Here is a 20552-nt window from a genome sequence, read left to right on the forward strand (position 1 = left end):
AATGAGTTTGGGAGTGTTCCTTCCTCTGCAGTTTTTTGGAAGAGTTTGAGAAGGATGGGTGTTAGCTCTTCTCTAAATGATTGACAGAATTCCCCTGTGAAGCCATCTGGTCCTGGGCTTTTGTTTGTTGGAAGATTTTAAATCACAGTTTCAATTTCATTGCTTGTGATTGGCCTGTTCATGTTTTCTGTCTCTTCCTCGTTCAGTTTGGAAGGCTATACCTTTCTAAGACTTTGTCCATTTCTTCCAGGTTGTCCATTTTATTGGCATAGAGTTGCTTGTAGTAGTCTCTTAAGATGCTTTGTATTTCTGCAGTGTCTGTTGTAACTTCTCCTTTTTCATTTCTAATTTTTTTGATTTGAGTCCTCTCACTCTTTTTCTTGATGTGTCTGGCTAATGGTTTATCTATTTTGTTTATCTTCTCAAAGAACCACCTTTTAGTTTTATTGATCTTTGCTCTTGTTTTCTTTGTTTCTATTTCATTTATTTCTGCTCTGATCTTTATGATTTCTTTCCTTTTGCTCACATTGCATTTTGTTTGTTCTTCTTTCTCTAGTTCCTTTAGGTGTAAGGTTAGATTGTTTATTTGAGATTTTTCTTGTTTCTTGAGATAGGCTTGTATAGCTATAAACTTCCCTCTTAGAACTGCTTTTGCTGCATCCCATAGGTTTTGGATCATCGTGTTTTCATTGTCATTTGTCTCTAGGTACTTTTTGATTTCCTCTTTGATTTCTTCAGGGATCTCATGGTTATTTAGTAACGTATTATTTAGCCTCCATGTGTTTGTGTTTTTTACGTTTTTTTCCCCTGTAATTCATTTCTATTCTCATAGCGTTGTGGTCAGAAAAGATGCTTGATATGATGTCACTTTTCCTAAATTTACTGAGGCTTGATTTGTGACCCAAGATGTGGTCTATCCTGGAGAATGTTCCATGCGCACTTGGGAAGAAATTGTATTCTGCTGTTTTTGGATGGAATGTCCTATAAATATCAATTAAATCTGTCTGGTCTATTGTGTCATTTAAAGCTTGTGTTTCCTTATTAATTTTCTGTTTGGATGATCTGTCCATTGGTGTACGTGAGGTGTTAAAGTCTCCCACTGTTATTGTGTTACTGTCTATTTCCTCTTTTATAGCTGTTAGCAGTTGCCTTATATATTGAGGTGCTCCTATGTTGGGTGCATATATATTTTTAATTGTTATATCTTCTTCTTGGATTGATCCCTTGATCATTATGTAGTGTCCTTCCTTGTCTCTTGTAACATTCTTTATTTTAAAGTCTATTTTATCAGATATGAGTATTGCTACTCCAGCTTTCTTTTGATTTTCATTTGCACATACAGACTGAAAGTGTTGGAAAAAGATATTCATTGCATGGAATATCTTTTTCCATCCCCTCACTTTCAGTCTGTATGTGTCCCTAGGTCTGAAGTGGGTCTCTTGTAGACGGCATATAGTTGGGTCTTGTTTTTGTATCCATTCAGCAAGCCTGTGTCTTTTGGTTGGAGCATTTAATCCATTCATGTTTAAGGTAATTATCGATATGTACGTTCCTGTGACCATTTTCTTAATTGTTTTGGGTTTGTTTTTGTAGGTCCTTTACTTCTCTTGTGTTTCCCACTTAGAGAAGTTCCTTTAGCATTTGTTGTAGAGCTGGTTTGGTGGTGCTGAATTCTGTTAGCTTTTGCTTGTCTGTAAAGCTTTTGATTTCTCCATCGAATCTGAATGAGATCCTTGCTGGGGAGAGTAATCTTGGTTGTAGGTTCTTCCCTTTCGTCACTTTATCATGCCACTCCCTTCTGGCTTGTAGAGTTTCTCCTGCGAAATCAGCTGTTAACCTTATGGGAGTTCCCTTGTATGTTATTTGTCATTTTTCCCTTGCTGCTTTCAGTAATTTTTCTTTATCTTTAATTTTTGCCAATTTGATTACTAGGTGTCTTGGCATGTTTCTCCTTAGCTTTTTCCTGTATGGGACTTGCTGTGCTTCCTGGACTTGGGTGACTAGTTCCTTTCCCATGTTAGGGAAGTTTTTGACTCTAATCTCTTCAGATATTTTCTCTGGTCCTTTTTCTCTCTCGTCTCCTTCTGGGACCCCTATAATGCGAACGTTGTTGTGTTTAATGTTGTCCCAGAGGTTTCTTAGGCTGTCTTCATTTCTTTTCATTCTTTCTTCTTTATTCTGTTCTGCAGCAGTGAATTCCACCATTCTGTCTTCCAGGTCACTTATCCGTTCTTATGCCTCAGTTATTCTGCTATTGATTCTTTCTACTGTAGTTTTCATTTCAGTTATTGTATTGTTCATCTCTGTTTGTTTGTTCTTTAATTCTTCTAGGTCTTTGTTAAACATTTCTTGCATCTTCTTGATCTTTGCCTCCATTGTTTTTCTTCACTATCATTATTCTGAATTCTTTTTCTGGAAGGTTGCCTCTCTCCACTTCATTTAGTTGTTTTTCTGGGGTTTTATCTTGTTCCTTCATCTGGTACATAGTCCTCTGCCTTTTCATCTTGTCTGTCTTTCTGTGAATGTGGTTTTCGTTCCACAGGCTGCAGGATTGTAGTTATTCTTGCTTCTGCTGTCTTTTCTCTGGTGGATGAGGCTATCTAAGAGTCTTGTGCAAGTTTCCTGATGGGAGGGACTCGTGGTGGGTAGAGCTGACTGTTGCTCTCGTGGGCAGAGCTCAGTAAAACTTCAGTCCGCTTGACTGCTGATGGGTGGGGCTAGGTTCCCTCCCTATTGATTGTTTGGCCTGAGGCAACCCAACAGTGGAGCCTACCTGGGCTCTTTGGTGGGGCTAATGACAGACTCTGGGAGGGCTCACGCCAAGGAGTACTTCCCAGAACTTCTGCTTCCAGTGTCCTTGTCCCCAAGGTGGGCCACAGCCACCCCTCACCTCTGCAGGAGACCCTCCAACACTAGCAGGTAGGTCTGGTTCAGTCTCCCCTGGGGTCAGTGCTCCTTCCCTGGGTCCCGATGTGCACACTACTTTGTATGTACCCTCCAAGAGTGGAGTCTCTGTTTCCCTGAGTCCTGTCGAAATCCTGCAATCAAATCCCACTAGGCTTCAAAGTCTGATTCTCTAGGAATTCTTCCTCCCTTTGCTGGACCCCCAGGTTGGGAAGCCTGACATGGGGCTGAGAACCTTCACTCCAGTGGGTGGACTTCTGTGGTATAAGTGTTCTCCAGTCTGTGAGTCACCCACCCAGCAGTTATGGGATTTGAGTTTATTGTGATTGCGCCCCTCCTACTGTCTCATTGTGGCTTCTCCTTTGTCTTTGGATGTGGGGTATCTTTTTTGGTGAGTTCCAGTGTCTTCCTGTCAATGATTGTCCAGCAGCTAGTTGTGATTCTGGTGTTCTCACAAGAGGGAGTGAGAGCACATCCTTCTACTCTGCCATCTTGGTTCCTCCAGCAGAAGAGAAGTTTAGATTGGCAGTTATTTCGATTTAAGATACCTTTCCACTGTATTCTGGCTTCCACTGTTGCTACTAAAAATTGGCTATCAGTCTGAGTCCATTGTTTTCACTGTTTGTGAGATTTTCTGTTTTCCTTTGGTTTCCTGCAGTTTTCATTGATATGTATCTAACTATAGATATCTTGCTTGATGTTTAGTGGGCTTTTCAAATCAGTGGATTGGTATCTTTAATCATTTCTGGGTAATTATCAGCCGTTGTATTTTCAGTATTGCTTCTGCTTCATTTTCTTTTCACTTTTTAAATTAAACGTCAATAAAATACATGGTGACTTTCTCACTGTAATCTTTTATGTTTCTTATCCTCACTTTTATATTTTCCATGTTTTATCTCTCCTTGCTTCAATCTGATTATCTTCTGGTTCACTAATTTTCTCTTTGACTATCTAATCTGCTCAAATTCTTAATTTTGATTTTATGTTTTTCCATTCTGAAATTTCTTCTTGCTACTTTTTCAAATCTGTAGTGTCACTTTTGATGATTTCTTGTTTCTTACTGAAGTTTTTAAATTCAGCTTTTATCTCCATGGTAAGCATTGGGGTTTTCCTATGATACCAGTAAGACATACCAGAATATATTCTATACCCCACTTTTCAAAACACAGCTCTTTATGATTCCAGCCTGGGGTATAAGGTATTTTATCAGAGCCTTAGCCTTTGATGGGCTCTTCTGAGGTGTGCCAAAGGAATAGCTCTGTCTCTTCTCTTGGATCACTCTGCTGCAAAAGAAGTTGGACCCTGTAAATCTCCATCTGACTGCCCCCTTCCACTTCTCTCGAGCTCCCCAAAAGTGAAGCCTCCTGCCTCCACAGCTGCCTTCTTTCCAGAGCCCCTCCCTATCCCCAGGGCAGAAGCAGCTCTTGCTCACTTCTTTGAGCTCTAATCCTTTCTCTGTTCTCACTAGGTAGTTTTTCACTCTTTATGCTGGTGATTCTTTAATGCTTAAAATTTTTTTTTTTATTTCATGCAGTCTTTGTAGTTGTTTCTGTCACCTTCAGGGGAAATGCTGGTCAGAGAAATCCAGATTTGATCTGTCCTTTACAGTGTTTCTCAAAGAATAGTTTGCAGACACATTCCAATCTACCAGCCATTTACCCCTCTATAATGAGATAAGAACAGAAATTGAGACTAAACGTCTAGAAACTGTTAGAGTAATTTGACATTGCTGTGAAATCGTAGCACATGATTTTGTATGTTGTAAAAAGTATTAGTTGTTAAAATACCTGAGGGGGGAAAAAGCTAGTCCTTCACCACAGTTAATTTGAGAAACACTTCTTCGTACAATCAGGTACAAGTCTCCTACAAACCTCCTCTTTCTCTGCTTTTGCAGAATACATTGTAGAGGAGGGAAAAAAACCTTTCCTCTATACTTTTTGGTTATATGACTGAGGCCTGCAAATTAAACTGGCAAATGACAGATAAGCAGGAGAAAAGATTTTCATTCGCACATGGGGGGTGGGGGACATGCTCACAGAAAAAAGTGAAAGCCACAGAGACCCAGAGGCTTATATACCATTTTAACAGTGAAAGTAAAGAGACTAGACAAGGGAAGGGGGGAGTTTGGGCATCTGGGGTTGGGGGTAAATTGTGGGAAGGTGATCGGAAAATATATGGTAAATAAGAGTTATTTAGTAAGGTTTATTACACAGGTAAGAGTAGTTTTCTTCTTCCTGGTACATGAGAGGGGAACACCTTTACAAAAGGAAATTTCTGTCACCTTTACAAAGGGAAATTTATGTCCTGTTTTTAGGCAGAATGGAGGAGAGTACAGCATTCTTCCTGTATCTGCTGATTTTCGATTGCCTTCAGTTCAAAATAATCCTGTACTAAAGTGGCATATTTTGGGTGGCATATTCTGATTCCCTTCAACATACAGCCAGCCATACCTTGTGCCTCTAGACCTGTGATCTGTTTTGTTTGTTTGGAGCATTTGTTTATGAAAAGTTTTTAAAAATTTTATAAGTAATGCATGTTTATTACAAAATTTTAAAAATTCAGATAGATGAAGTGGGGGAGGTAAGATCATTCATAATCCCATCACTTTTCACAATTCAGAGTAAACCTCCCATAGTTTTTCTCTGTGTATAGTATAGAAGCATTCCCCATACTCTTCCTTAGCAGGGTTTCTTCTCTGTCTCATTTACTCCCTCAGAATGGAACCAACTGGGGAAATTCAGAACATGCTTCTTGAAGCTTCTTGGCAGATCCAGAAACACACTAAGATGGGAAGCCAAAGCGAAAAACAATAGAAGAAGCCTTATAATTGGTTTTTTAAAGTTTGTTTATTTATTCATTATTTATTTTGGCTGTGTTGAGTCTTCATTGCTGTGTGCGGGCTTTCTCTAGTTGCAGCGAGTGAGGGCTGCTCTTCGTTGTGGTGCGCAGTCTTCTCATCGTGGTGGCTTCTCTTGCTGTGGAGCACGGGCTCTAGGCATGCAGGCTTCAGTAGTTGTGGCACGCGGGCTCAGTAGCTGTGGCGCACAGGCTTAGTTGCTCCATGGCATGTGGGATCTTCCCGGACCAGGGCTTGAACCCCTGTCCCCTGCATTGGCAGACGGATTCTTAACCACTGTGCCACCAGGGAAGTCCCATAATTGTTTTTAAAATCATATTATCAGATAAAGTTTATCAAAGAATTAAGACATTGAACTTTTTGTTCAAGGTTATTATATTAGGATTGTATGCATTATGAATATGTATATTTTAAGTTTCTGTGATGAATAAAATTTGCATGAATAGCAGTATTTTTAGTTATTTCTGTATCTCATAAAATTTAAAATTAATGGATTGCCGTTTTTACTTTAATATCAATTAGTGTTGCAATTAGCTAATCAACTAGCTTTAATAATAGAAAATTACTTTCACAGTAATGACTTACTTTCAGACTAAACCCTCATAGAGCATGCCGGCATGTTTCAGAAGTTCCATAGGTTTTTTTTTTTTTTTTTTGGTACCCCTGGTTATGAACCATTGTATTAAAAAAATGTATAATAGCCAAAAGATCCCATTTATAATAGCAACTAAAAATATAAAATGCCTTGGGGGGGGACCCAATAATCAATATTTGGAACTAATGTGAAGAAAACCTTAAAACTATAACTTAGAGACATGAAAGGAAATGGCGAGGCATATCATGTTCAAGGATGAGAATATTAAGAAAATGTTCATTTCTGCTGGTTAATCTATAAATATAATATTATTTCAGCCAAAATATAAAAAATGTTTAGCGTTTGAGAAACTGATTTTAAAGTTCAGCTGGGAGAAAAAACTCATAAGAAAATGTTTACAAAGAATAATAATGAAATGAGACTTATTTTGCCAAATATTAAAATATACTATTGCAGAATTAAAAATGGTATGGGACTAGATACAAAAATAGTGGAAAAGAGTAGAAACCTAAAAATACCTTGGTGTGTGTATATGTAAATGTAGAAATTGTCACTTCAAGTACTAGTGTTTCAGATATGTCCATGAAAAATGAGTCGATTCATGCTGGTGATTGTAGAACAGGGCAGTAAGCAATTTCCAGTTATTTCCCACTGACTGGTTCCCTCCTTAAGTGTTGTCCTCTCACCACCTTAGTACTTTCTCCTACCCTTAAGATTTTTTTCCCCCTTCCAGATCCCTCCAAAAAAGCCTTCCCTCTAGCTCTAAGGATTCTTATTGCTTTATGATGCAATCAATTTAGCTCTCTCCTTTGCCTAACTCTTCTCTCTTCTAAGTTGAATAGTGCTTATCCTCACATTTCGCAATTAAAAAGGAAAATGCCTAAACAAAACTGTAATTCCCTCACTGTGTGTTTTTAGTCTTCACAGATCAACCAACCAGCTTAAACTGCAGCCAGCTTTAAAAATAGTGCTTTTTTTCTCCCCACAACACAAAGAATTGAGAAATATTCAGCCTCTTTAGTAGGCAAGGAAATGTAAATGAAAGCAATCATGAGTGACTTTTTTTCCTCCTATCTGATTGGCAAAGATTAAAAAGAATAGTCATCCTAATAGAGGCAAGGTAGAGGAAAGAACACTTTCACACCCAGTAGTGGCAGTATAAATTGTTAAAATATTTCCAGTAGTGTATGTATCAAAAGTATTATTGTCTGTGCCCCTTGACCTAGCAACTCTGCTGGTAGGACTTATACTGCAGCAAATGATCAGGGTTGTTCACAAAGATACATGATCGTGTTCATCCGGGCTTTATTTCTGATTGTGCAAAATGGGCACTGCCATACTTCAGAGTAGACTGAGCCATCATAAAAGTTATTTTGGAGAAAAATCCTATTTGACGTTGGAAAAAGTTCGTTGGCTGTGAAATGAAAACTAGGTAAAATTTGTAAAGCCTTGTAAAAATGTGAAAGTATTTTCATTTACGTAAAACCACACCAAGATTTAAATAAACTATTCATTAAATATTTACTGTGTGCATAGTATTCTGCCAGGTTTTGGGTGGGAGTATGTTGAAAATATAAAATATACTTGTTCTTTAGGACTTCACCCTATTTTTGAACTGTTGAGCTTGAATATGTACATTTGTTCCTTGCACACCTAGTAGGTGTAGCTGTAGATAATGGAAAGAACATTAAATATAGATAGGGATTTGAATTCTGTCCCTGTAACATACTTATCTACTCACTTAGACAACTTGTTTGAGAACGAGAAGGATGCTGACCTCATGGGATGATGGTAAGAATGAAGGGAGATATAACAAGGAATGCTTTCCATGATACTTGATGAATAGTAATATTAGTTAGTAATGTTTATTAATTATTATTAATGGATTAGTTATTAATTATAGGTAATAGTAATGAATAGTTAGTTCCTTTGCTTTCCCTTCTGGAAGTCTATTTCCTCAGTATAAAACCTGCAACAGGTATTTTGGTTCCTGAGCTACTAAATAAACAAATGAATGAGATACTGGATTTGAAAACACTTTATAAGACTTAAAGCATTATGAAAATGTTAGCTAACTATTCATTGATATATGTAATAATCTGGCAAAAGTTTCATGTATACACATAAATATGTTTCTGTGTAAGTGCGAAATGTTATAATATGGGCTATATAGAGTTGTTATAGAATTTAAGCAAAAGAAGGCCTTAATGTGACTGGTAATCGTTGAGAGGCCTTCCTGGGGAAGGTGAGATTGGAATGGAACCTTGAATTAAGGTAGGTTTTGAGTGTGAGAAACAATATATACAGAAATGTGTGGCAGAAAAAGAAACAAAATGGTATATTCAGGGAGTAGTGTAAGACTAATCTGCGTAGAGAGTGAGTTATTCTTGAAAAGTCATTAGACAGGGTAGGTAGAAGAAGCAAGGTATGGCTGAGACAACAAGAAACCTTACTGATCTGGTGAGAAATAGAGAACCATTTTAAGTTTGGAGGCAAGATAGTAACCCTGCGTCACCAGCACATCAGTGTGTTAGAGTATGTTTGTAGCAGTTAACTTTGGTAATGGAAGTATAAACAAAAAAAAATTATGGATTAGCTAATTATTTTTTTCCTTTCACAGTATATAGCTTGAATTCCCTTTTAGTGGCGATAACTATAGCTAAATGTTTTAGAATCGTTGTTGTATTCTTAAAATATTACATGATGTGACTAGATACAATTTTGGAATTTGATTCAAAAATATGCCACAACCCCCAACATTGCCCTTTTCTGAGACTTTTTGTTGTGATAACCTAAAGAAAATTTATAGGCAGTTTCCCACACTTTATGTTATTTGATGCTACCATTTGCTTGTTCTTCCTGTTTTTTCCCCCTGTAGATTTTCAGTGTTAAGATGGTTATAATGTCCTTTATAATTTATGTCTATTTTTCATCAAAAGAAAGGAGATTTAAATAATTTATTATAATCTTTAGCTGTAAGTCAACTGAAAACTTAGTTACAATGTATTCACTTTCAATGTTTACTTCCTGAAATTTTCTCTTTCCTTATATTCTTTTTCACATTTCTCTACAGTATGGATGGAGCGGATCTGTGTTTTGAAATTGTAAAACGAGCTGACGCTGGTTTTGTATACAGTGAAGCTGTGGCCAGGTATGTAATTTGTATGAACTCCCCAGAAGTAAAGGTAGAAGTAAAAGAAGGAAATGACAAGGAAATCACATGAAGTGGCCTGCTCTTTGAACTGATGACGAGCATACTGCCACTCTTTCTTACAAGGAGCATCTCTCTTTTAATGTGCATTAGTGGAACCAAACAGTGACTGGAAATGCAAAATATTGAACAATGAATTGATCTATTTATATGGATTTACAGTTTAACTTCACTACTGCTATCTTTTCCATTTCTGATGACTTTTATACAAGGAGGAATTTGATAGCTCAGGAACCGTGTAGAACTAAACTTGGGTCTTTTTGTGTGTTTGATTTTTGGTTTTTAGCAGATGTGCCTCATTAGTTCTTCAGTTTGCCTTCTAGTGATAGCAAATTGTTAGGTGACCAGTTAATCTGAGAAAAAGCATAGAACGGTAGAAGGAACAGAAATAAAAGCACAGTTTTTCTGCTGAATATATTTGCTTCAGGCCAGTGTTTGATCTCCCAATCAAGTAGCCACCATTGTTCCAAGTGTAGGAGTTCTTGTAAAGAACTAATGACTCAAAATAAGGATTTAATATGAAAAATCACAAGAGCCATGCACTGGGCCACTTGCTTGTAGATTTGAAGCAGTACAACTTTCTGTTTTGGTGACAACCATATCATAAATACCCACTCCAATAAATTGCCTTTTTAATACCTGGGGTACAGCATCCCTCCTCAGTCACTAACCATAGTATGTTGAAGGGTTCAAACCCACAAACCCATTAGGATTTATTAAAACTTTCTACCATGTGAGAAATAGTTACCATTAAATGATTATAACTTTCTCCCTCCTATCATTCTTTTTATAATTATGGCACAATGGACAGATATGACTGAAAATAGCTTAGAGACTACTTCATGCGACTTTAAGCTTAGAATGGCTTGACTTTCTTCAAATTCTTTGCCCTGCCTTCTCCTCACTGAGAAGCAAGGTCCCCAGTCTCAGGAGATGGAGCAGCCATAGCTATAACACAAGATAAAGAATATACTCAATTGTAGGTAGCTGCTGTTTTGTACTCCTGGAGCTAGGGAGAAGAAGCAAATGAGAGTTTATATATACTAACTTTAATTCCTTCTTTTAACTCCTGATGTATTCATGGTAGAACTGAGGCTAAATATCCTTTTTCTTTTGTGCCATGTTCACCGAAGCATATTCTAGGGTTTTCTTTTTTTTTAATCCCATTTTACTCTTGTTTTGAATTCTTATCACAGTTTAAAATTTTTATTTTGTATTGTGTTTCAGAATTAAAAAGCATTCTTTAATACCAAAAGTAGTCAATGCTGTCTTGATTTTTCTTATGACACAGTGGTAAACCACTTTCTTCTACTAAATGAAACTCTCAGACTTTTGCATATCATTGTTCATATTTATTTCTTTAAGAATTTGAGTTTGGTGCTTCCCTGGTGGCGCAGTGGTTGGGGGTCCGCCTGCCGATGCAGGGGTTGTGGGTTCGTGCCCCGGTCTGGGAGGATCCCACGTGCTGCGGAGCAGCTGGGCCTGTGAGCCGTGGCCGCTGGGCCTGCGCGTCTGGAGCCTGTGCTCCCCTTCAGGAGAGGCCACGGCAGTGAGAGGCCCGCGTACCGCAAAAAAAAAAAAAAAAAAAAAAAAAAAAGAATTTGAGTTTTGTATTTTCCCATATTGATATCTTTCAACAGCAGCATCAAATAGGAAAAACTAAAAATGCTAGATGTTGATTTTATAAAATAGTGAAGCTTGATGGAGGAAGATGACGTTTTCCTTTTGGAACCACAAAAACACTGGGGAACCTGGCATATAGGCTGTCAGAGTTGATGTTAAACCAGTAACACTTTTACTCTGTTCCCTACTCATCCCTATCACTTTTCCTTAACTTTGAGCCTGTCTCTGCCACTGGACTAGATGTTAGGATAGGGAGAATAGTAGTGTTGTAGAGGTGATGTCATACAGTGAAATGACTTGAGTTCTCTCCCAATCTTGAGATTTATAGAAAAGTTAGATGTTTATATATATCAAGATGATTGTATATCAATCAAGCCTGTTGATTTTAAGATCTACCTATATTGCTGTTAAAATGGTGATTTTATGAAAGGAACTTTCCAGAATGGACCAGAAAAGAGTAGTATTGGGATCAGTAAGTGACACTGCATAGAGAGTGGTTTGGCACAATTGATTAAAAACCCTTCCTAAAAATGACAAAAGGGAGTGGCCTCAGAAAGTATGATTATGTATGTCCCCTACTGCAGAGTACCAATGACCATGTAACAAGGGCACGTAAATCCTTCCTTTGGTTTAGAGCGTTCAACCAGATGACTTCTACCTTCCTTCTCTCTGATTCTGTGATTTTTTGTTGGAAAATTCAGCTTGCATTAGTTATTCTAGTGAGACCAATTGCAAGAAGACTCTGAGACACCAAGTAATCATATTGATAATGTTGTTTTTCTCCAACTGGCTGAGCGTCAAGAGGAGCAGCAAAGCATGACATGAAAGAAAACTGCGTTCAGTCCTTACAACCCAATTAGTGATTACCTCTGTTCTTTCAGAGGTGGTGAGTTGTGGAGCAGGCTAACATACAGGATCAGATTATCAAATCAAACTCTCACAAATCAGAGAGATATTCTTCCCTAGCACCAGGCTTTACTAAACAGTTATAAGGATACGAGCAATCAAAAGGCTCAGCTGAAGCAAACAGAGATCTGGGCCTTTTAAGGGCAGCTCCTCACTTCATTCCTTCCTGCATCAGAAATGCACCTCTGGCCCAGAATAGATGAGGTCTCTACGTGAGGTTTGTGAGATTCCACACACAGAGGGGAGCATTTAAATTATGAAACATCTCCATTGTGTATCCTGGAGAGTTGTATAGCTTACATGACATCTTCCAGGAAGCCATTCATGCCTCAGAGATCCTGGGTTCTGTTTATCATAGGTAGTCCTTAGCCAGGAACATTCTGTTAAGGGAATTCCAGAGATAAGCTTTCTTCAGCTTAGCAAAGAGCTTTTTTAAGTGTAGTCTTTTTTTGCCCAGAGTTGCCAAAGAGAGTAGGCTGAGTCACCTCCCTTCTTTTCTTCCACCTCCAAAATACCTCCTTCCAAAGGAAGTGAGAGGATTGCTGGCCAGCTCTTTTCTTTCCACAGAGTTATCATCATTCCTGATCCTTAGGGATGGAGACAAACATAGATATTGATGAGTTTCTCTGAAAGTATAGGCCACCATGGTGCTTCATGAAATGAAGCTTTTTGATTAAAGTTTAGTCAGCAACTCTCTAGAATGTATATGGGTGGATTTTGGTTCTGTAGTCTGCTTGCACACTATTCACATGCACAGCCTCCCAAGGGTCATGACTGGGAGGGTGGAGAAAGATCAGTTTAAATATGTTATATTTGGGGGAAAAAAATTCTACCCTGCTCCCACAGAGATTCTAATATGTATGTATATTTGGGTTAAATAATTGAGTATTCGAATTTAAAAATGCTCATTCATTGAGGTTTTTTCTTTTTGAGATAAGAATTTTTTTTTTCTTTAGAATTTTCTTCAGGCTAAGGATAGAAGTGGCTGTCCTAGTGCTAAGTATCCAGAGTAGTCGTGCTGTTAGGTATAAGCTAGGTCCATATTACCTAACTTAAACTTACCTACTATTCCAGTGTTCACACCTAGATGCACAAATAGGCTGTTCCTAAATCTTGACTAAATTTGATAATAATAGACTTAACCTTTGTAGCATGCTTTAGAGTTTTTAGAAACTAGAGTTTTTCACACTTGTTATCTCTGCCATTTCGGGGGGTCACGGATCCTCCAAAGCATGATTTGAACCAGGAAAGGGCCACAACACCAAGTTAACAACCCCTAACTTAAACAGAAAGTTAATTTCAATTGCACTGGCCCAGGCAAAGAGTATGTGACCGTGACCCGCCATGTGTACATTTGCAAAGTAAGAAAAATTGGACATCACAACTGCAGGAGCCTGGCTCCTTCTGCTTAGAGCCCAGTTGTGAGGAGACAATGATAAGTACAGGAACAAAGCCTGGGGTTTTTTTTCCCCTGCCTTTCATTTTTAAACTAGAACCTTCTGATCAATTCTAATACATGAAATAATGCATATGCTAATTAGAGGGACATTGATGTGAGTTTGGCTAGATAGTAGCATACCAAAGAGGGAACTCAATGGAAATGTCTTAATTTTAAAGCAGGAGTGGAGAAAATTTTTTTTGGTCTTGAGTCACAAGCACACACACAAGGTCATTTGTAAGTACCATTAAATTATTTAGTTTTTATTTTAAAGTGTGGGGAATAAAAGATCTGGATAGAAAAAAACAAAATGCAGTAAATACTAAGCAATAATTAATGTTAAGTATATTGCATTTCTGTGTCATGGCTAGTTGGGAAGGAAAAGGGGAAAGTGAGAAAGGAAGAGGGATAGTAGGGGGAAAATGACAGATATGAAGGGAATAAAATTCAGAGGAAGAGAAGATGAAAAAGACCCTCAAAGAAGAAACAGTGGGATTACAGAAGAACTTCAGAATGGAGGGAAGGAAATCGAAGTAAGTTCTGAAGTAATGCTGAATGAACTGCTCTTGTCACACCCTGTGGCTAGTTGACTCTGTTACCTTTTTTTTTTTTTTTTTTTTTTGGCGGTACGCGGGCCTCTCACTGTTGTGGCCTCTCCCGTTGCGGAGCACAGGCTCTGGACGCACAGGCTCAGCGGCCATGGCTCACAGGCCCAGCCGCTCCACGGCATGGGGGATTCTCCCGGACCGGGGCACGAACCCGCGTCCCCTGCATCGGCAGGCGAACTCTCAGCCACTGCGCCACCAGGGAAGCCCATTTTTAAGGACTGTTCTTTAAAATGCTCGCTCCTCCTCTGTTCTTCACCTGGACCCAGTGCGGAGCCTCTGTGGACCCTGCTGACCTTGTGAGGAGTTTGACTTCCTAGGACTTAGGCCCAGAAGGAACTCTGCTTTGTTCAAGGATGCCCCAACTAAAACTTGATTATGTTGCAAAAAGAAATTGTAGAGGCATAAGAGGGTTCTTCTTTCTTGTTTGTCCTTAAAGCTAAATGGAAATAAGACAGAGAGCCAGCCTCTGCTGGCAGATAAAAGGTTCCCACCCCTTTAGTCAGAATCCTTGGTGTACCTCTGAGCACTGGTCACTTAATAGCAATCCAGTGTAACTAAGTAGAATTAACTGTCAGAAAACTTTTTCATGTTTTAAGCTTGAATTTTTAGTTTGCAGAGCTATTTTAGTTATGAACTGTGTGAAATTCCTTTGACTTAGGTATCTCAGAAAATACAGAACGCATTAATTCTTTATAAAGCTCATAAACTTATGCATCTGCCAACTTTTTCATTACTAAGGTGCACATTCCACCAATCTTGTCTACTCAAATGAAAAGTGTCTGTGGGCAGTGAGTATGAAGGTGGGAGTTATAAACTAGGGACACTGTACATTAAGTTTGAAAAATATAAGGGTTTTTTTTTTACAGTTTTAGATTTCTTTTGTTTTTCTACAGTCATTACATGAGACAGATACTGGAAGCTCTACGCTATTGTCATGATAACAACATAATTCACAGGGATGTGAAGGTAAGTCATTTTTATCACTAACTTTAATATTTGTGAATAGAAACTAACTTATAGCAATGATAAGAATTAGAAATTTTTCTTTAGTGTTCTTATAAAGAGTATCTTAAAGTTAATTTTACTTACAAATAAAAATTTGTTTAACTGGTTTATATGTGGAGAGTTGTACTAGTTCTTAATAGGAACACTTTTTTATCATTTCAATTTCCTTATTTTTATTAAAATGTACACACATTCTAAAATTCTGTTATTCCTCCTTCGCCATTATGTGTGTAAGAGAGAAGTGTGAAAATCCAACAAATAGGAAGAACCAAACAATATCCTATACTAAGTTAATTGGGGAGAAATTAGAATTTAGTTTATATAGTAAAAGTTCATCACACACTTATATTTTCTTAATGTTGCAATGTAGAATAGTCAGCATTTTATTTTCTTTGCAGAGTTTTTAAAAATAGTCTGAAATAGTAATTATAAATGCAATATAGTTTGTACCCTTAGGAATATGAATATTACCATTATTCAATCTTTATGCCTGTTTAATCCCAGTATCAAGTTTATGAGAACTGTCAGTCCCTGGCTTATAAGGTGTCAGGTAGGACATGGAGGCATGCAAGAAAGGAAGCCATGGGCCTTCCTCCTGATGCCTACCCCCTTTCAAGGCCTCGAGTCACTAAGAGCCCCTGTGGTCTCTCTGGCCCTGTTGTCTACTTTCACGTGCTCCTGTTTTGTCACTGGCCTCTCTCTAACCTGCAACATCCACAGATATGGCGCTCTCCACCCCTCAAGATGTATTATCAAAGGCCTGGCTTCTTTAATGTATTTTAATGGTTAAGAAAATTAAGTAGAATTTAGTTAAATTTTCTATAACGTTTGGGAAATTTTAACTGAAATTCTTGTGGTTAAAAGCTGAGGGAAAGCATGAGCAATTCCAGATCAATCTGGTAGAATGTTACAATAGCAATGAAAAATAATTGGAGAAATGCACAGAATACACATTAGTGTGAATTAGTTGTAAAATGTCTTATTCTTTTCAAATGTGGTGATAGGAAAATGATATTATTATCGCCACTCAACATTAACAGCCCAATGGATACATAGCACTTTTATAAGGAAATATTCTTCAGTTATGCAAACAAAGAGAATAAGAAGTGTAGAAAGATAAAGGGGGGAGGGAATGGTCAATGATAGCAACGTGCTGTGTCATTCTTTTGCACTTAATTAATGTAAGAAAATGCATGTATACAGAGTGAAGTATATCTCCTTATATATAATGACAAAAATGACAATTTGAGGGACTTCCCTCGTGGTCCAGTGTTTGAGACTCCGTGCTTCCACTGCAGAGGGCGCGGGTTTGATCCCTGGTTGGGAAACTGGGATCCCACATGTCATCCGGCATGGCCAAAAAAAAAAAAAAAGACAATTTGAAAACTTAAAATGTGTAAAACAGATTCTTAGTTCATAGAGTAGCGTTGTGTTAAAAACACTTTTGCTCAAGAGGCAAATTTTTAAAATTGAGATATAATTAACGTTTAACATTATATTAGTTTCAGGTATACAGCATAATGACTTGATATATGTGTACACTGTGAAATGATCACCACAGTAAGTCTAGTTACTCTCTGTCACCATACAAAGTTACAAAATGTGCAATATAATATTATTGACTAGTCACCAGGCTGTACATTACATCCCCCTGACTTGTTTATTTTATGGCTGGAGGTTTGTACCTCTTACCTGCTTCACCCATTTTGTCCACCCAACCCCCTTCACCTCTGGCAACCACCACTCTGGTTTCTCTGTCTGTGAGTTTTGTTTTGTTTGTTCATTTGTTCTGATTTTTAGATTCAGCGTGTAAGTGAAATCATAGGGTATTTGTCTGTATCTGACTAATTCACTTAACATAATACCCTCAAGGTCCATCCACATTGTCATAAGGGCAAGAGTTTGTTCTTTTTTATGACTGAGTAGTATTCCACTGTGTATGTATGTGTGTGTGTGTGTGTGTGTGTGTGTGTGTGTGTGTGTACACACTACATCTTCTTTGTTCATTCATCCATCAATGGACACTTAGGTTGTTTCCATATCTTGGCTATTGTAAATAATGCTGCAGTGATGTGGGAGGTACACATAGTGTTTTTTCTTTTAGCGTTTTCAAATTAGTGTTTTTTGTTTTCTTCAGATAAATACTCAGAAGTAGAACTGCTCGATCATATGGTAGTTCTGCTTTTAGTTTTTTTGAGGAACCTCCATACTGTTTTCCAGAGTGGCCACACCAATTTACATTTCCACCAATGGTATATGAGGGTTCCCTTTTTTCCTACATCCTCACCAACACTTATTATTTCTTATCTTTTTGATGATAGCCATTCTAACAGGTGTGAGGTGACATCTCATTGTGGTTTTGTTTTGAATTTCCCTGATGATTAGTGATGTTGAACATCTTTTCATGTACATGTACCATCTGTCTGTCTTTGGAAAAATGTCTATTCAGATCCTCTGCCCATTTTTTAATCAGATTGGGTTTTTGTTATTAAGTTGTAAGAAGCAATTTTATTTTGAATTCTGTTCTTGAAAGGTAATTATATCAATATCATATGATAAATGATTGACAGCGTACTCTACTGTAATACTTTCAATAATATAGTCAGCTTTTTGATTAGCCATGGTATTTGATATAATGACAATCCAAAACCAAATAAAATCCCAAAGTAGTTATGTTTGAATGCTGTGCTTCACCTTCTAACTTACATTCGATTGATTTATTCAACAAATATCCGAGTGCCTACTTCATGCAGTATACTGTGCTTGGAGCCCTAAAGGCATTATTATGGTCTCAGTAGAGAGATGAGATAGTGTATCTGTTACCAGCTACTACGGAATAACACACAGTGACTTGCAACAACAAGCGCCATTTATTTGCTCTCAGTTCTGCAGTTGAGCAGAGCTTGATGGGGACTGCCTGATTCTGTTTCACAGGCTGTTGGCTAAGGCGGCATGGTTAGTATCCACAAAGGCTTCACTCACTTTTCTGGCATCTCAGCAGAAGTGAATAGAACAGCTGGAAGCTGGCTAGGCCCTCTTCATAGTCTCTCATTCAGAACATTTCTCTCTTTGTCTTTCTCCCCCCTTCATGGCCCATTTTTCTAGCAGGACAGTGTCTCATGGCACCAAAGGAGCAAAAATGGAAGTTACCAGGCCTCTTGAAGCCTCGACCTGGAATTGGCACTGTGTCCTGTCCTCTGCATTCTGTTAGTCAAAATGTCACAAGAGTAGCCTGGATTCAAGAGGAGGAAAAATAAGTTGCACCTTTTAGTTGGAGGAGCAACCTATGTGCACAAGAATAGGAGAACTTGTTTGTGGCCATCTTCACAGATAGACAAAACAAATAATTATCGTCCAAGGTACGGGATGGTAAATATAATTAAAAGACAGAGTCAGAGAAACGTCATGGAGGAAGTTACATTTGAGCCTAGTCTTGAGTCATGGCGGAGTTACACTGGGATGAGAGGATGTTTCAAGCAACAGGATAGTGTGTGCAAAGGCTCAAAGTTAGTTTTGTATTGGATTTTAATAAATTTGTTTATTGTGTCTAAAGCACATGCCAGATAATTTTGAGGAAGCATCCAGAAACATTCTAAGGAAGGGAAGAGAGAAGTGATTCTGAAACTGCAAGTTAATAAGAAGAAACCACCAGAAAAGGCACCATTGTTGAGTTGGGAAGCAGACTTTCAACACAGAGCACACATTATTGTTGATATTCTTTATATTTCAGTACCTGAAATCTATACGTTTCGCATGGGTAAATGTAATACTCACATTTAGCTAATTGGTAAATTTGAACTTGGGTGTATTTTTTTTAAGACGTGCATCCAAAAATATGTATCGAGTGCCTACTATGTGTCAGGCACTATTCTAGGAACCGGAGCTACATCAATGAACAAAACAGACAAAATCACTGCCCCAGTGGAGCTGACTTTCTAGTTCAGGAAGACAGACACTGATCACTGAGCATAAGGAAGTCAACTGTGTAGTAGGTTAGAAGGTGAAAAGAACTACAGAAAAAAAGAGAGCAGCCAAAGGGGTAGGTAGGGACTGCTGGAGAAGGGGTTGCAATTCTAAATAGGGTGATCAAGCAGACCACATTGAGAACCTGACCTCTGGCAAGGACTCGAAGGAGAGAGAGAGAGTGCACTAACTGACATCGAAGGAGGAGGGTTCTGGGTAAAAGAACAGCCAGTGTAAAGGCACTAAGGCAGGAGCATAAGTGCCCTTTTGAGCAAGAGCAAGGAGGCCAGTATGGCTGAGGCGCAGTGAGCAAAGGGGAGAGTGGATGGTAGATGAGGTTAGAGAGGAAAGGAGAGGAGGGACTTTGACTTATACTCTGACAGAAATGAGGATTCACCAGAGAGTTCTGAACAAAGATGGACTATGATCTGACTTTCCACGGTAACAGGACTACGTTGCTTTGTTGGTAATACATTGAATAGGGGCTCAAGGGTGGAACTTGGGAAACAGGAGATGCTCCTGCCTGGCAGGACCAGAGTGGTAGCAAGGAGGTGGTAAAAAGTAGATTTCCAGATATATTTGAAGGTTGTGTCAACAGGATTTACTAATATAATTTCAGTAATTTAGGTAACCCAAAGTAGTTTCATTCAGGGCCTTATTATAGGGGTTTTCCAATGTAGTGATCTTTAATAACAATACATTTCACATGGCTAATAATTTAAAATTTCACTTGATGTGTTGTTACTGTTTTTGCTAAAACAACTAATTTTGCAGCCTAGTAGCTTTTCTTCACATTCAGATATTGTATATTCAGTGACTTGTCTGAATAGATTTCTTCTGTATGTAGATTTTGGTTTCTGTAGTTTTTGTCAAAATTTTCTTCCCTTATACTTAGTAAAGAAAATAGAAGACCATTGGAGCGTTCCATTCCTTTGAGAAATATTTAGATTATTTAATCATCTGTTTCAGCTAGCCAAGAATATTCTCATTTTCTCCCTGGTTCTGGTTCTCTCTCTCTCTCCTTCCCTCCCTCCTTCACCTCCCCCCCACCCCAAGTTCTTGATATTGATCCAAAAGCATTGGGTTTCCCAAAGGTCCTAACATTATATTAATAATACTTTTTTCTTTACTTGGTATGCATTTCTTTTTGAAATCATAATACCTGAGTCTAAAAATGTTTGGTTATATCAGGTTAGATTTGAGTATATGGTGCCATGTGACCTGTAGTGGAAACTGCTCGCTTTCGAGAAGCAGTTTCACATGAAATTGTGTAAAAAATAACTATATAATCCTTTGAAATTTGAGAAGGTGTGTCATCATAGTACAGCATCTCCCAACAACCATGCACATTTGGGGCCAGGCACTTTGTTGTGGGAGGCTGTCCTGTGTTGTTGTTGCCTCTACCCAGCCTCTACCCACTACATGCCAGTAGCATTTCCCCC

The 20552-nt window shown here is 38.2% G+C and overlaps 1 protein-coding gene across 12 annotated transcripts in view; it reads left to right on the plus strand.

The window, feature by feature from the left end:
• CASK (calcium/calmodulin dependent serine protein kinase) overlaps window positions 1-20552 on the plus strand; it is a 387591-nt gene that overhangs the window by 188803 nt on the left and 178236 nt on the right. For all 12 annotated transcript variants that reach the window (XM_060137166.1, XM_060137172.1, XM_060137168.1 and 9 more), the window contains exons 4-5: window positions 9430-9507; window positions 15036-15108. In XM_060137166.1, the coding sequence (XP_059993149.1) occupies window positions 9430-9507; window positions 15036-15108 (151 nt within the window). The remainder of the gene's footprint in view (window positions 1-9429; window positions 9508-15035; window positions 15109-20552) is intronic.

The sequence above is a fragment of the Lagenorhynchus albirostris genome, chromosome X, assembly GCF_949774975.1.
Source record: "Lagenorhynchus albirostris chromosome X, mLagAlb1.1, whole genome shotgun sequence".
NCBI classification, from domain to species: domain Eukaryota; kingdom Metazoa; phylum Chordata; class Mammalia; order Artiodactyla; family Delphinidae; genus Lagenorhynchus; species Lagenorhynchus albirostris.